This window comes from Nerophis lumbriciformis, linkage group LG04 (assembly GCF_033978685.3).
Source record: "Nerophis lumbriciformis linkage group LG04, RoL_Nlum_v2.1, whole genome shotgun sequence".
NCBI lineage: Eukaryota > Metazoa > Chordata > Actinopteri > Syngnathiformes > Syngnathidae > Nerophis > Nerophis lumbriciformis.
In genome coordinates this window covers 27,602,049-27,620,000 of record NC_084551.2, presented here as the reverse complement: position 1 = coordinate 27,620,000, position 17,952 = coordinate 27,602,049, and the positions used below count along the sequence as shown (strand labels likewise).

At 38.9% G+C, this 17,952-nt stretch overlaps 2 protein-coding genes across 2 annotated transcripts in view; both read left to right on the top strand.

Moving 5' to 3' along the window:
• e2f3 (E2F transcription factor 3) overlaps positions 1–11,942 on the top strand; it is a 14,030-nt gene extending 2,088 nt beyond the window's left edge. Inside the window, exons 2-8 of the mRNA XM_061951168.1 lie at positions 1–10; positions 3,958–4,088; positions 4,495–4,583; positions 6,674–6,836; positions 7,370–7,480; positions 9,107–9,248; positions 9,326–11,942. The exon at positions 1–10 is cut by the window's left edge and continues 108 nt beyond it. Coding sequence (XP_061807152.1) covers positions 1–10; positions 3,958–4,088; positions 4,495–4,583; positions 6,674–6,836; positions 7,370–7,480; positions 9,107–9,248; positions 9,326–9,612 — 933 coding nt within the window. The 3' untranslated portion in view covers positions 9,613–11,942. The remainder of the gene's footprint in view (positions 11–3,957; positions 4,089–4,494; positions 4,584–6,673; positions 6,837–7,369; positions 7,481–9,106; positions 9,249–9,325) is intronic.
• Positions 11,943–14,214: 2,272 nt separating this feature from the next.
• cdkal1 (CDK5 regulatory subunit associated protein 1-like 1) overlaps positions 14,215–17,952 on the top strand; it is a 532,667-nt gene continuing 528,929 nt past the window's right edge. The window contains exons 1-2 of the mRNA XM_061951156.1: positions 14,215–14,404; positions 17,403–17,563. Coding sequence (XP_061807140.1) covers positions 14,324–14,404; positions 17,403–17,563 — 242 coding nt within the window. The 5' untranslated portion in view covers positions 14,215–14,323. The remainder of the gene's footprint in view (positions 14,405–17,402; positions 17,564–17,952) is intronic.

Genomic DNA, 17,952 nt, shown 5'->3' with positions numbered 1-17,952 from the left:
ACGCCGAAAAGTAAGACTTGTGTGTATGTTCAACTTGCGATGAAGATTGACAAGTTTGCACGCAGTTTAATTCAGCCACTTGATTTTTAGTTGCTCATGAATCAATTTAAGTGGACCCTGACTTAAACAAGTTGAAAAACTTATTCGGGTGTTACCATTTAGTGGTCAATTGTATGGAATATGTACTTCACTGTGCAATGCACTAATAAAAGTATCAATCAATCACCTCGTATGTGCCTAAACTCTTGAAAGGGCCTATTATGATTTTGTTATCTACATTAAGAACACTATAAATATAACATGTACTTGTGGTTGGTTGGTAAACATTTTGCATAGATTGTTTTACAGACAAGCTGCTCTCTGACCATCTCTTCAGGATGCGCCGTTTTGTGGGCGGTATTATTTACGTGCCTCCACTTCGACTGCGTCTTCTCCCTGTCAGCCATGTTGTAGTTTTTAGCGCTTCCATATATAGACTCGTGACGGATATAAGTTAGAACTATACACTACTTTGTATTACAAATGGCAACAGCGGAGGAGGCATATACAAGCCAGTCTGTCTCACAACAAGAGGACAGAAAAAAAAATAAGGAACTTACTGACTACAATAGCGGACTCGCTCAAAGCACTTGGGTTATATTTTAGGGTATATTTCAGTGGCATATCCAGACTTTTTTAAGGGGAACACCCACAAAACCGTCAGTCTACCCCAGGAGCAGCTGTAACTATTATAGTAGCATACCACCACCACGTATGGTGCAAATCTTCTTGTGAGACAACTGCTGAAATTAAATAATGACTGTCGAGAATTGAACTTGCGTCATGTGGCATAAAAGGTAAAGGTGTAAACCATTACATGACCAAAGAACTATGAAATAAATTAAATTTAGCAAATATATTCTGTTTTGTTTCAGTTTTGTGTTATTAATTTTGCTCGTGGAGTGATAAACGGCTGGTCAAATTGAATACCATGTGCTGTTTTTGTTTTATTCTATTGGTATTAAAAATATATATATATCATATATATATATATATATATATATATATATATATATCTCATATATATAAATATCATGGGGACATCTCTGCGCTGCTGACTCGTCTCCGCTCGGGATGGTGTCCTGCTGGCCCCACTATGGACTGGACTCTTACTATTATGTTGGATCCACTATGGACTGGACTCTCACAATATTATGTCAGACCCACTCGACATCCATTACATTCGGTCTCCCCTAGAGGGGGGGTGGGTTACCCACATATGCAGTCCTCTCCAAGGTTTCTCATAGTCATTCACATCGACGTCCCACTCGGGTGAGTTTTCCTTGCCCTTATGTGGGCTCTGTACCGAGGATGTCGTTGTGGCTTGTGCAGCCCTTTGAGACACTTGTGATTTAGGGCTATATAAATAAACATTGATTGATTGATTGATCATATATATATATATCCATATTCCAGACAGACCGCAACTCTTAAAATCCAACATTTTCAATAAAGTTTTAGTGGTTTAAATTTTGTCGAATCCCCTCGCAAAATCTAAGCCGCCTCCCGAAGCAGTCACATGGTATGGCTTTTCACGTCATTTCCTCCCCTACAGAAAAGCAAGCCTCGTTACGTGCTTGGCGGAAACGCCCTCTCAGTTACTTGACACACGCCTCAAAGCCTTGACACACTTCGTCACATCACTAGATTAAGCACACGACCTGTGGGGGGTGGTGATGTGCCCGCCGGCCGCTGTCCTACTACGTTCGTATGCTTCGAATTGTTCCACCTCTGAGTGGGTTGGCACCTGGGGTAGCCAATCTGCTGCCCTCACCTCCTAGGCGGTGAACAAGGGGATGGGTCAAATGCAGAGGACAAATTTCACCACACCTAGTGTGTGTGTGACAATCATTAGTACTTTAACTTAACTTAGTTTGATAAAGTGAAAACAAAGGAAGTTGACAATTACGTAAATTAACAAGGGAGTCCTTACTACTACTACAAAATAAAATAAGATGCAACACTTTAAAAAATAGTTTTTTTTTTTTTTACATGAACATAAATTAAATAATATAATGTATGAATGTGTATATATACAGTGTAATATATTTGGGAGGGTTCTAATCTTTTTGGCTTTTAAGTAGAGGCCATCAGCGTGAATCAACGTTAGCTTTTTTTTTCCCCAACTCACTCAAACAACTTATGCATGTAAACAAATACGCCAGAGTGTTAATTCCCATCCTTCAACAATCGCTATTTTTTTCTAAATGTATTTTTATATATTACAAATAGCCTATTATTTGCACACTACTGACTAGTGATGCACAGAAAATTCAGCCGTCGTATATATATACTTTTGATGAAGTATCCACTTCTGCTGGAGGGCTGCGTCTTTCCCCGCGCACATGAATGTTGTAGCTCGCCCAAAGCTGACGAAAAAAACACACGGGTCTCATTGCATTTAGACAAGGGGTGTCCAAACTGCAGCGGGCGGTTTCAATTTGACCCATGAGATGGCACTCGTTAAGTGAACAATTTGACCAGGAGTGATGTTGCTGCCATCTGGTGGCAAACGTAAGTAACTGTCATTACCTGCACTTTCAAGTTAAGAAAGTACAGCATTTACTTATATGACCCAATCCAAACACTTAGTCACGGTGCAGAATCAAAAAATCAACCAATACAAACGTGGTCACACATAACACAACCTGCTCATTGAATTTGTGGATTTTATAAACGTCCAATATATTAAAAAAAAAGCCAAATGACACCCATTTAAATCCATTACATGGGATGGTGGGAAACATGCAAAACACTCCCCACACTTATCCATGTTTGGCACATTTTTGTTGCTTGATATTTTTGAGTGATTAAAAAAACCTTATGGAATTTGTCATGGAAGTAAACAAGGTAGGAGTTGAACTTTCAAATACTCTTAACTATTTGTAATTATTATTTATCCATTATATTATAATAATATGTACAATATATATAAGAGAGAGAGTGAGTTACTTTGCATGCAGTCCACTTCTGGCCCCCGGCCCAATTTTTAAGCCCAATGCGGCCCCCCCCCCCCCCCCCTGCCAAAAAGTCACATTTGAAAAGATCAGATTCCAAACATATTTGGACTACCTCCTGAATCTGATGTGAAAAGATCAGATTTGAAAGACTTGGGAGCATTTAGACAGCCAAAAAAATCTGATCTGTCACTTTACGGCAGTGCTTCTCAAATGTTTTCTGTTTGCGCCCCCCACTCTCCACTGTGACTATAAATAGTATAATTTGTCCGTAAAATTGTTATAACTCTACCTCTGCATAACACTGTAAGCTTATTAACATGAAAAAAAACGACACACGGGTCTTTCCTCATCTCCCACTGTGGTTATAGTAGAGCCAAGTGCTACATATGGTTCATCATATTCTGGTAAAAGAGAAAAAAACTTACCGGTATTACCCGAGGTCACGCACCCCCATGGCATTGCATCGCGCTTTTGGGCAAAGAAATCCGATTTGGTGTGCAGTGTAAACCGGGCCTAAATTGTCCATAGATGTCAAAATGAGTGTGATCGCTTGTTTGTCCAGCCCACGATGTACCAGCCATCCTCTCACCCAAAGTCAGTTGGGATGGATTCCATCTTACCTATGACCCTAATGAGGAAAAACTGATGGATGACACTTCATAATTTAGGATATTTTAGGTAAAAGATTCTTGTGTGCAGACAAATGTTGGTTTGAGTTTTGAGTAAGTAATGACCCTTACTTGCCTTTAGCCTTTGTAGAACTGACCGCCGGAAAGAGTCATATCTTACTAAAAAAAAAGACTATTTGTCAGCACACAACAGTCTTTTACCTAAACACTAAAATACCCTAAATTATAAAGTGCTGTATTAAAAAAAAAAGTGCTATACTTAAATAATACATTATAAACACCATCAATCTATTTTAGTGTTTATTTTGTCGTGTTCTCTTCCACTGTAGCGCCTAAGTCTCCACCAGAGAGGACGCGGTACGACACTTCCCTGGGCCTCCTAACCAAGAAGTTTGTGGATCTGCTAGCTCAGTCTTCCGATGGTGTTCTGGACCTAAATCTTGCAGCAGAAACTTTGCAGGTAATTTGCTACCCCATATTGATGAACTGTTTGCTTGTATGAAGGGTTATTGACTGTTAAAGTACTGTATATGCTCCCCAATTAATCATATACCCTGTGTATGGCATACACTTAGTGGCCATAACATAAGTGATTTAATACCTGCGCAATAGTATCTTTATTTATTATTGTTGGTCCGAGTACTTTATCAGCGTACACTAACATCAGCAATTATTTGCCATGTATATATTATCATTGGTATTGTACATGACGGACCCAAGACGACAGCAGTTTTACACTACAGCCACAATTTATCAAACTAAACATTATCTTTGTAAAGGCTTGAACGTTACTGATATTGTCACATTGCTGTCAGTCATTCAGAATCCCATAAGAACAGTGGAGTGATGTACTTTTGTGTGTACAGGTGCAGAAAAGAAGGCTGTATGACATCACAAATGTACTTGAGGGCATTCATCTCATCAAGAAGAAGTCAAAGAACAACATTCAGTGGATGTAAGTGCAGGCATGTAAAATGTCCACTAAAACGTGGAAATCCGCATTGTTAAACATTCATTATCGCATCGAAATATTGCGTCGCGCGCAATGTTCGGCTTTGCTTGTGCTCTTCTTAGTTTCTTTCGCCTGTCTTCATTAAGAATAATGCTGTTTAGGAGACGTTTTTGCTGAAATATGCAAGTGCTGCCACATCAACTTGCAGTATATAAAATATGTTTCATTGTGTATTTGTGTTTGAAGCCAATATTTACGTGTAGTAGCAAAGGTTTGAAGTCTGACTGTCATTAAAACCACCAGTGTCATTATTATGAAAGTCAATAATTATGCTTATTATTTACATTTGTATGCTTCTCTGGGTTTCTGGTCTGCCATCTTTATCCTCGCACTCGATAGTGTATGGAGGTCTGCAAGTGTATTGTACTGTACTTTGCTCTTCCCCCTCTGCCTGATGAATAATTAGAACGCCTGTTGATTGACGTGAACATGGAAAAACAAGTAGGAGGATGAGTATTCGAATCGAGCTTAAACAATGGTTTAGTGTGGCTGAAACGGGGCTTAGGCTAAATAATTATTCGTTTAAGGGGTTATCCAGTTTAGTGTAGATTTAGCCTTAATCTCCACTTTGAACACTTTCTGATAGTTTGGTGGCCCTCTCAAGTGCTGCGTTGGATGTCTGATGTTACTTACATCGCTCGGGTTAAAGGCTTGCCATGTGGAGATGTGTTATTGATGAAGCAGGAGTTGAAGATGAAGTCCATTAAAACGTTTTTCTACCAAAGCTAACTTGAAATTGTCATGATGATGATAAAGTAGCGCCAAGTTTAGCCGCCAACTGTTGTAAGCAGTGTAACCTTTAATTCGGAAACGCCACAACATAATTAACAGAAAATAAGACAAATACTGCACACACATTATACACAAATAAAACATAATTTAACACTTAATTTAGTACAAAAACATTTAGAATATGCTTATAAGGGGGAAAAAAAGTAAAAATCTGCAAGATTTGAAGCATGATGTAGGAAGGGACAGCAGTCGTGCTTTTGGAGAAGAAAATTCGAAGAAAGGCTAAATACAGAGAATTATGGATTAGAAAAGACGATCAATGACAGCTCTGTGATCCATGTAGACCTGGGTCGATATTCGATAAGTCAATTAATCAAACGGTTAATGAAATTGAACTCTGTAACTTTGCCAGCTTCGATAAATCGTCATGTGCATGCGTATTTACAAACCGCAAGAGCGGTCACTCTTTGCATCGGTTACAGGAGCTCCGGGTGTTTGTACTAAATGCACATCAACTGTAATAATTATAACCGCTGTAAAACTCCTGATGGTCAGTATTATGGTATTAAATTATTGAAAAAACGTGATTGATAACCACTCTAATAAAATTATGGACCAACTAGCGTTAGCTTGCTTAAATTTTAACATGAAAACAAGTGACAACGTCTTTCCCCATTAAGAAACGTCAAACCCCAATCTAAACTTGTATAAACACATTACTGTCTCAACAATTAAGATACCCTACTCACACTGAGCATAAAGACTGAGGTGTTTTTTCACAAAATGATCGATATAAACTCCACAATCTCCAGTTGAAACAGACTGAGATATGTTCAACAGGAGTAGTGTGGGTAAAAGTACTTTTCAAACACAATCAACATTACCGCGATAACGGAGTATATTTTACTTTTATTATTTGTTTGTTTCACTGAACTTTGTAATTGAAATGTCAACTTTTAAATATCCATGTTAAAATATACAAGAAATACAATACTTTAATAACCTACAATGATTTGTAGGTCAATATCATCCAGCGAAATGTATCTGCCCGGGCCTAGATCCGCCTTGCAGTTAGTGAGATTAAAAAAAAAATTTTTTTTAATAAAGTGCACGAAAAATCCGCCGTTTTGGAGGGGGAGGAGCGAGCCGGCGTCGATTACATTGGGTCTGTGACGCTGTAGCATAATCAAGCTAGAGGCCATAATTCACCTGTCCTCTCCTGGCTCCTCCCTGTCTGTGCTTTTCCATTTGTTAAAACTTGTACAATTTTTGCAGCAACCTCATAATTTTTCTTCTTAAAGGGGCTGCAGCCTTTTGGAGGTTGAGGGCTCACTAAACCAAAGACAAAGACTGACAGCAGAAGTTTCTGCACTGGCTGAAGAAGAGCAGAGGCTGGAGCAGCTCATCCAGAGGTGCAGCCTGGACACAAGGCACATAAGCGAGTCAACAAGCAATCAAAAATATCCTTTTTTTGTCCTGAGTCACTTCACCACAGTCTATCCTTTCCACATCCTTTAAAACAGTCTTCATTATTTTCCATCAAAACACTTGCTCAATGTGATGCTAACTACTATAGTATTAGACAACACATAGCAAGTGTTACAAACACTAAAATATGTGCTTAAAGAACACCAGCAATTTCAGCAGATCTTTGTAATTTATACTCGATCGTATTTCACACATTGATTTTTGAGTGGGGGCTACAGGTATGCACTGACATAGACATAGTTTTGTTTCAACAACACATGCATGTACCATGTGCATGCTATTTGTAATGAGTTCTAGCTTAGCATATATATTAAAAGATTAAATCTAAGTGGCATGCATCTTCTCTGCAGTTTTTATGCCAATTATGCCCTGGGAACATATCTCACTAGTTAAGTTAACAAGCATGTAAAGGTTATTTTTTATATCAATGCAGCCTGTTTTGTAATCATGTGAAATTTCTTTGTGCTTTTGAATGCAGTTATTTCTTTGACTTGTTGTTTTCCACATATGCCTATGTCACATATGAGGACATCAAACAACTGGGAAACCTTCAAGACCAGACTGTTATTCTTGTCAAAGCGCCTACAGACACCAAGCTAGAAGTACCAGATCCTGATGAGGTATTTCTTTACATTCACTTGTGCCTATCATTCACAAGCCTTATGTAAGACAATGACACATATGTTTTTCTTTTTTTAATGCATTCTAACTAGTAAATACATGCTACCAAAAGTCTGTGCACAATGGAGACAATAAAAGTCGCTCTATTCTGCCTATAAAGCTTAAAAAAACAGCCAAACACTTCCATCAACATTTTATATACGGTACACACTATAAGAATATATGTAATGTCGTTGCAGGTACATTCATAATATGTAATATTTACATATTTTCCTAATTTTAAGCATACTGTAACACATTCATTTCACAGATTCCTCACATTAATCACTTTTTCCTTCAACTTCAACACTGACTACAACCTATGCAGACTTCATGAGAGCCAACAAACATAATAAAACATAATTTGCTGTGCAATGTTTGCTCTCACTGAGATGCCGATTTTTAGGCTGTTGATATATTCCTGTTTAGATGAAGAATGACTCATAATCGTCGCAAAGAGTTAAATGGTTTTTCACGTCTTTCTCCCCGTCTCCGAGTATATGTTGGCTGTCAAGTGTACCAACTTCTCAGTTGGTCCACATCGTTTTACTATCAAGGTGAGAGACATGATTTATAATCTAGAATTGGCTTTCACAAGGTCAGAGGCGACAAACAACAGCAAAGGACATTGCCTCAATGCGCCGCTAAATGTAGGTCTTTAACATTAGCGCTTTTGGTTACGTAATATTCAGGTCACAAAATTTAAATGGTGTATTTTTGGCCTTTTTGGATGGTTATTTATTGGATTTGATGGTCGGAATAGAAGCAATGACGTCATGTCTCCTATTGGCTCCATTATAAGCAGACTTTTATTTTCGTTTATTTACTAGTTAGAATGCATTAAAAAAGACATAATTATGTGCTCTTGTCTCTCATAAAGATTGTGAACTTTAAGCAACATTTAAATAAGAAGTGCAGTACCCCTTTCAATTTGACAGCATACAGTGTTGATGTTGCGGTTGTCCTTGAAGACGTTTTACCTCTCATGAGCAGGCTTCATCGGTTCATGCTTAAAGACTGGATCGGGAAGCTCTCGTCTGAGAGGATGGTGTAGGATCCATGTATTTATCCTCTAAGTTGTAGCATTGCCTCAACATGAAGGTTTTCAATCTTTTGGAATGCAAATGGGGCATATCTTTGTGCATGCCGACTAAATAGAAGCAAAGCAATGGCCATGTAATTTTCTGTTTTCTTGTAAGAGTGTAGTTGGCTAGTCAAGTGTAGTTATGTTCAAAATGGGCTTTTAACTTGTAAAAAGCATGTGACTACACTTGAGGTAAGGCGATGGCAAATTAAACTCCCCCAGTGGTGCTGTAAAAATGCCTTATTGTTGCAACAAACTTAGCAAAATGGTTGATATACTGCAGCTGCACTGGAAAATGCTATTTTACCCGAAGTTGAAAGTGTGCAGAATATCACTTTTGTGATATTCACTTCCTGGCAAAAGTTTGGATACACCTTCCTAAACATGTGGAAATATTTCCAAACTATATTATTAGGAAAACAACTGCATTGGTGTGCTATGTTTATTTCAGTCAGCTACTTTACTAAATTGCAGTTTTAATGGAGACCTCTTCTTTCTGCAGAGTTTATCCATCCACTTGACCAGCACCAGAGGTCCTATAGAAGTTCTCCTATGTCCAGATGAGGAGAATGACCACGGTAGTCCTGTTAAAAATGGCACCACAGATATCAATGGGAACTCACCGTTCCTCAAAGTCCTTCAAGGTATGCTGTGTTGGCTCAAGTTAGTTGATAACCTGCTTCCAAACGTTGATGTAAATAAAGCCTCTACTCTGCTCCAGATCCAAGTATCCCGACTAAGTCCCCCAGCACCTCCCTGGCGCCAGTCTCATCCGTCACCGTCTCAGCTCTCTCGCCCATCTCTTCCCCGTACACTAGCCTTCTCCAGCAAACGGAGGACCAGATCCCCTCCACCCTGGGGCCCTTCTTGAACCTGGGTCCCCCTCTCCTGGAGCAAGATGACTACTTATTAGGTTTGGGAGACGATCAGGGAATCAGCGACTTGTTCGACGCCTGTGACTTTGATAGGATGCCCTCACTCGGCTTGGATGACCTCCTGTGCAGCTAGCGCCAGCTGATCCATGTCCTCATTAAGTGCATTGGAATGAGCTGGGAGGTCTGTGACTGTAGTTTGTTTAGGCCAATTCAAAATACAAGAAAGTTTGACAAAAAGGGCTTTTTTCCTCCAGTCCCAGGCAGACAAAAGGGCATGTTTACTCACGGTGTCACACACAGGCATGTTTGGCTCAGACTCTGGGAGGACTCCAGTGAAGCTAAAGGGGTAGCATGATCGGTACTTAAGATGTCTCATTTGGCATAATACGCATTTAAGAAGAATAGCTGCCTTTTTTTTTTTTTAACGATTGATGCCATCATATAGACGGAGCAGAGGGAACAGAAGACAACACTTGGTTTGAAGGCAGGCTACAAGTTTGTAAACTAATGCGCACATTTCAACACAAATATCAAACGTTCTTATTATGGAACATAATTTCACACGTTTGACTGTTTGGTAGGTTATTTTGTGTTGTTAAGAAAATGACATGAAGTGATGTTTCAGGCCAACAATTTGGGCACAATTAGTAACCTGAGTCTGAGTGATACAGTATAGATCTGGAGCCATTGCACTTATGGGTACGATTGCAGTGGTGGAAAAGTGGTGTTTTTCAAAACACGAAAGGTTTATGCTGATTTTCAGTAATATGAAAATGTTTAAAAGTTAACAAATTAACCAAAGGCATTCATAACCACTAACACCGGTCAGTCTGGTTATCACATTGGATGGTCAAATTTAAATTAATCTTGACAAATAACCTTGTGGATTTAGTAGCAGAGACTTGATCACTTGCTCTACTGTCTGCTTTCTGCAAGGCAGCTTTGGTGAGTAGTCATTTTAAGTTGAATAAGTGATGACTTTTTAATTGATTTTTAAACCACAGACTGAACTAGTAAGGGTCATTAAAAAAAAGACGCACCTCGCCTTCAACTAAACGATGTTTCACAGCCATAATCATAATCTGGAAACCACGTAAAATGATTTTCTCTCGCTCCCGGTGGCTCCTTGGATTAGTTGACTCGTCTGATGGTAAAACCCAGTTGTCTTGTCTTGTCTGTAGTTTTATTCAACTCGGGAAACCTGCGGATGCAGGTAGTATTGCTGCTGTTAGAATGAGCTCTTCACGCACACAATTGCCGTGTGCCTGTGTAATTGTGTGTCAGAAGATATGGATTGCTCAAGATTAAAGCCTGCCATGTTTTTTCTTTTCTTTTCTTTTTTCTAAAAGTGTTTTGTGCACAAGGTTCCCCGGGCTACCTCTTGCTTAGTGTTTGACAATACCATAGTAAACAGTAAGGCATTGACGTAAATGTCTTTAGCTGATTTTGTCTTGGAGGTTACCTTTTGTATTATTAGCAGTGAAGGTGGATATCATCGCACTTAGAACTTTTATGTTTTGTGTGAGCATCCACCCCTACACCTTTTTTAATACACTGTTGTCACATCTCTGATGGAAATACTGATTAGTAGGCAAATGGATGGTTATTCTGTCTTGTATGTGTGTGTCTGCGTGTGGGTTTGTTTTTTTCCCCATAGAATATTTTGAGCCCCAGATCCAAAATTCTCTATCACCGTTGAGCCCACGTGTCCTTTAAATGGCCATTACAAGACTGGAATCAGTGACTTCTGTCCACTGCTGAAGTAGTCTAGCCTTGCTTCCGTGACACTGTGTGTCCGTTTTACATTTTTGGACTTTTCTTTCTTTTCTTTTTTTTTATAATCTTGCATATCAACTACCTGTTTTGTTCCAATTTTTCAAGATGAGGAAAATCTGGTGTCTCTATCATAATTGAACGAATATCTCCATTCTTTGTCTCCTCTAGAAAAGTTAATCTGCTTTTGTGTTGTTGAGACTGCCTTTTTTTGGAAGGATTTTGTCTTACCATGAAAGTTTCTAAAAGAAATTAGATATTTTTGTAGTGCCCAGTTAAATCTGTACTGTTTCACAGAGTGCAAGTGTGCGTCTCATGGTAACCGTTGGATGTGAAGCACCTGCAAATTAAATGCTTTTATTGACAATATCCCTAAAATTGAAACGGCACTGCTTTACATGTTGTGGTTACGCTAAACCTGTCACCAATTCAGTAAACTTTACTCTCGCATCAGAGTTGTCTACTAATTATTAAGGGGAGAAACAAATCCAATAGACATTTTGCTTTTAAAATTTGGGTGAAAGGTTGTTGGTGTGATGTCTGTTTAGTATCTTGCGTTTGCTGTGTTCATAAGTTCTGTTAAATGAGGAATTGAGGGTTGTGAATGTTTGTGGGGAGGGGAGGGTGAAATGGGATTTTTGTTTTGTACTGTCAGACTTTGTAATTGAACATTTGAATAAAGGAATTATACGTGAGCAAATATTGTTACATTTTGGTTTGTGTACATGGGAATTATTTATAATTATTGTCACATTTAGCTAGAAATAAGTCAAAACTTCAGTGGTGGTATCAATTAAAAAATATTCATGATGATACAGTTTGGAAAGTAACAATAATTTTTAATAACTTGGCCTTGTGGTTAGTGTCCACACTGAGATTGGTAGGGCGTGAGTTCAAACCCCGGCCGAGACATACCAAAAAGACTATAAAATGGGACCCGTTACCTCCCTGCTCTGCACTCAGCATCAAGGATTGGAATTGGGGGTTAAATCACCAAAATGATTCCCAAGCGCGGCCTTCGTTGCTGCTCACTGCTCCCCTCACCTCCCAGGGGGTGGAACAAGGGGATGAGTCAAATGCAGAGAGTAATTTCACCACACCTAGTGTGTGTGTGACTATCAGTGGTACTTTAACTTTGAACTTTATACACAGCCACAATGGATCAGAAAATAATCTTAACTGGTTAACGGCTTTTACTGAAGTCAATGCAAGCATTTAAAAAAATATATATAAACAAATACATTTGCAATGTACATTTCACGACATACAGTGTTGACTACAGTTTATTAAGGAAATCAGCTGCATGAATGAAATGACAGTTGTGCACAAGCAATAACGTTGACTAAAGGATTTCCGTTCAGGTAGTAACTTTTGGGGTTATACATATTTTTAATACTATTGAGCCTCAAAAATGGAAGTTCTGTACTCTATGAAATGGTTATAATTCAATTAGGAAAATGCCAAATACAGTTTTAAGAACGTAACAGTCGCTGTCCCATTTCCTCTTTTTTGCCTTCATATGTCCCTCTCATCCAGGGTTGTCTAAAGTGCCAACCGGGGGACCAACTTCGGCCCACAGCTAGTTTTTTTATTGGCCCTCAAAATGTTTTGATAATTGAATGAACTCATTTCTAATGAGATGTAATATGACTACTGAATTTGCTTTGTCACCTATTAATAAAATAAATAGTTTATTATCATACGGCAGGACAGTGTCACAGGAGTTCGTGCATGTGCCTCACAATACGAAGGTCCTGGGTTTGATCCTAGGTGGAGTTTGCATGTTCTCCCTGTGACTGCGTGGGTTCCCTCCGGGTACTCCGGCTTCCTCCCACTTCCAAAGACATGCACCTGGGGATAGGTTGATTGGCAACACTAAATTGTGTGTGAATGTGAGTGTGAATGTTGTCTGTCTATCTGTGTTGGCCCTGTGATGAGGTGGCGACTTGTCCAGGGTGTACCCCGCCTTCCGCCCGAGTGCAGCTGAGATAGGATCCAGCACCCCTGCGACCTCGAGAGGGACAAGCGGTAGAAAATGGATGGATGAATGGATAGTTAATCATATACTGATTGATGAATTTAATTAGTTTTAGCATATTCAACATACAAAATGTATAAAAGTGCACTCGACCCCCCCTGTATGCTTTAATTTTTTAGTATGCAGCCCTCTGTGGAAAAAGTTAAGACCCATTTTGGTGTATACAAATGGAATCCTAGACTCGCCGTCCAAATGTTTCTGGATTTACGACTTTTCATTTAGTAAGCGCTTGTTTTGACACAGTTAATGTTACAGTTACCATATCTATCTATCTATCTATCTATCTATCTATCCATCCATCGTCTAAGGGTGTGGAAATGTCCCCATCCTCTATAGAAGAGATCAAATTTGGTATTTTTTATAAACGACTGTAACATAGAAATGTTTGTCAACATTATTATTCTCCAGGCAAAAAAAATTCTACATAAATATCGATTTATTAAAGTAAGGCCTACATTTTCTAATTGGCTTAATGGTTTACAATTATCAATCAAATCTTGGAGGATGATTAAGAGTACAAAAGCCCTTAAATTGATATCTTTGTTAAAAACATTTAAAGTAATTTAGGCAGCCCTTTTATGTCTCTTTGGATTTTGTATTTTTTCATATTGTGTATTATTATTATTTATTAATATTTAATACTCTATCTGTATTTGCTTTGGTTTTCTTTCCTTGACATGTTTTGCTGATGTCGTGATTTTCTCAACCTGATGTGTAGATTGTGGGTTATGTTGAAAGTGCCTTGACTTTTGTGTTCATTATAAATGTATGTTTGTTGTTCAATAAAAATAAATTAAAAAAAAGGCTTAACATTTTTTTTTTAATCTATCGTCTATGCAATTTATTCTAACCCAGTAGATGGCGGTAGACAATATAAAAGTCATGGTGGCGAGCCGCAAATAAAGCAAGAAGAAGAGACGGCTCCCATACACTACCTACATGTATCCTAGTTTGTCCCTCTTCGCGCACCGTACGTTACAATCTCAAAGTATGGCGGACAGAACATTCTGACACGTTTGTTTTGGTCCTTCACATGCTTATTTGTCTCGTCTCTGACCTTTTCAAGAGTCCGACTTTGTCTTGGAGTAAACAAATAACAAACACTGCAACTGAGGTAAGATCACGTTTTGTGAGTATTGCTTGTCTACCTACACAAACTGGATGTCACGTGGGGACTTGCTACAAACATAGTTTAGCTAACAGCGAGCGAGCAAGGCCCAACATCAAATATTGTACTTTATTACTGTAAATTGTTCCTGTTTATACGTGCATTGATCATGGGGAGTGACCAATATTGCATCTTATGTCGCACGCTATGCAACACAAGTTGTAAACAAGCTTAAAATATCCAATAGGCAAAACTCGAGAGGCGAATGCAATTCAAAAGTTTTGTTAACAACGTTGTACTTCATTTGAGCCATTCCAATGCGAAGACAAATAACGTAAATTTTAATCAATTTCCAGTTGCAGCAAAATAAATGTTCTTTACGCAAATGTGTACAGAGTGGAACTACTTTGCAGTTTTGGCCTGTATGTATCTATGCCAGTGGTTCTTAACCTTGTTGGATTGTTTGATTGATTGATTGATTGATTGAGACTTTTATTGGTAGGTTGCACAGTGAAGTACATATTTTGTACAATTGACCACTAAATGGTAACACCTGAATACGTTTTTTAACTTGTTTAAGTCGGGGTCCACTTAAATTGATTCATGATACAGATATATACTATCAAACATACTATCATCATAATACAGTCATCACACAAGATAATCATCAGGGTGTATACATTGAATTATTTACATTATTTACAATTCGGGGTGTGGAGTGGAGGAGGGTGGAGGGGGGTGGGGGGTTAGGTTTGGTTGTTATCATCAGTCATCAACAATTGAGAACAGAGAAATGGATATTGAAACAGTGTAGGTCTGACTTGGTAGGAGGTACCGAACCCCACCAGTTTCATATACGCATTCACCGAACCCTTTAGTGAAAAATAAAATGTTTTCTGTTTTTTTTCAAATTCAAGACAAAGTTATGTTTTTTTACTGGTGCACAAAATGAACCGTGCATGAACATCACCTTGTTCAAAGAACAAAACCAACACAGTGCATTAGTGATGGGTTGATGAGTCGTCATGAAGCGTTTCGACACATTGCAAAACTGTATTGATACTGTGTCACTAAATACTGACATCTGCTGTACATTAAAAATCCCTACAGGCAATCTATTGGCCGACTCAACTGACACTGATTTTATGACCTAGTATATACAATAATATAAACCAAGTCATTGTATTTCATTTAGGATTATTTCATATCTTCATTTAAATAAAAATATATTTTTTATCTTTTTTAGATACAGTCAATAAATAATGTGAACATGTATCATAACATGGAAATCTAAGAGAACGTGTTGTGAATGAGGATGCTTGTGGACTGGGAATTTTTATTTATTTGTATTTTTTTTACACATTTTTATTAAAAAAACAGTTTTTCCAACGTATTCAATTTTAGTCGATTTCTCTTCTTAGTTATTATTTCTCCAACTGTAGGAAAGACCCGCTCACAGGGCACAGAGGAGGCGTCAGTGCAACACAGTTTGCGTGTCGGTTGTGTGACCGAAACAGCTCATAATCGGTCACGTGACTTTCTAAAAGCGATACGCGCACAGACACAGGGTTTTGCTCTATGAGCTCGATGCATGCGCCGATGCATCGGTGTTGCCGGACCTATCACTACAGTGCATCATACTTGCCAACCATGAGACCTCCGAATTCGGGAGATGGGGTTGGGGGGCGGGGTTGATGTGCAGGCAGCATACCCCTTCCCCTTCGAGCTGTCCTGGATGAAATGAAAATCTTTTTTCCAATCATTTTGGAACTTGCAAGTGTATTTCTTCTTCTTACTCATCGTCGCCATGTCTCTTCTCCGTTCTTCTGCTTTGTCTCCTTCTTGTTGTGTGTGCAGTTGTGCACTGAGCTCCAACAGCCGTAGATGTTATTGTAGCGTCCCGGAAGAGTTAGTGCTGCAAGGGTTTCTGGGTATTTGTTCTGTTGTGTTTATGTTGTGTTACGGTCATTCAAATAACTATAACATATAGAACATGCTATACGTTTACCAAACAATCTGTCAGTCCCGATCGCTAAATCCGATGAAATCTTTTTCCTCGGTGTCGCCTCTGGTATGCGCCCCGCTAGCGTCCGTTCTTTCTGCTGCTCGATTGCTGTTCTCTGCAGCATATTTCACTACATCCAGCTTGTAATCTGCAGTATATGATTTCCTTTTCGGTGCCATTTTAGTTCAGTCCTCAGTTTTTATAAGTTACCGCGATTGTTGATGTGATCCATTTTAATAGCTCCGGCAGTAGCGTATAGCATATAGCAGTTAGCATATCATGGCTCACAATGCACTTCTGCCATGACCCGCCCCCGCCGAATTCTTATTGGTTGGCGTGTGAGTGACGATTGCTGACGTGTGTAATGATTGTGGACATTTTCTTCGTCGCTCAGACGAATGAGATAAATAATATTATTTGATATTTTACAATAATGTGTTAATTTCACACATAAGTCGCTCCGGAGTATACGTCGCACCCACGGCCAAACTATTAAAAAAAACGTCGACTTATAGTCCGAAAATTACGGTACACACATAATAAAACATTTAACTTGTTATTTAGTCAGGTTTGCTGCTGGTGTGGCCACAATGCATGTGCACGTCTGACGTCGCTCACATGTGCTCCACTGAATGCTCAGAGAGTTTTTGCGTTTGCTCACGCATATGGAAAATTAGAGGGAACATTGTTTTGGGGTATCCATAATACGCCGATAGGGAGAAGTTTTTATTTACATGATGAGTCGGGTGTGTCTTGACCTCCACGGCAGCTGACTCACCCAGGTTAAGAACCACTGATACAGTATATGGTGTGATATGATGTTAGTGTATAGAACTGATCTTTGAATAAACCTTTAAGACTGAAAAGTGTGCATATCAGACTTCCTTGTGTGTTAAACATACTTGGCCAATAAAGCTGATTTTGATTACAGTTTGCTGAAGCAAATGTAGGTAATAAACAAAGGGAATTATCTTACATTATGGATGTCTGTTTTTTCAGATCATGCCTTCAGCCTGTGACTCCCTGATTGACGACATCGAGGACATGGTGTCTGCTAGTGACCCCACTCCTTATGAGAGACAGTCTGCCAAAAGGAGTGTCATACCCAGGTCAAGGAAGAAAAGGGATATTTTCAACAGTGAGGAACTACAAGCTGACAGGTATGTTAAAGTGGCTCTCTTATGCAAAACCAACTTTCCTTGCCTATTGGTATCTGTTTTTGTGTATGTGGGATCTGCATAATTCCTGAAAATTTTACTCAAACAATGGAGGTACGACAAAGATATTTATTGAACAATCTGGGCTTCTTTCATACTTTCTCCAAACAAGACATTTAGAATTTGCCCGAAGTGTCGTTCCCAGGTGTGACGTCATCGAATTATCCATATATGGTATTTACCCAAAGTGTTTTTGTGCGAGTCCGCCATTGTAGTCAATAAGATCCTTCTTTTTTGCTATCCTCTTGCTGTGGGCCAGACTGGCTCGTATATGCATATGCATCCTCTACTGTTGCCTTTTCTAATACAAAGTAGTGCATAGTTCCAACTTA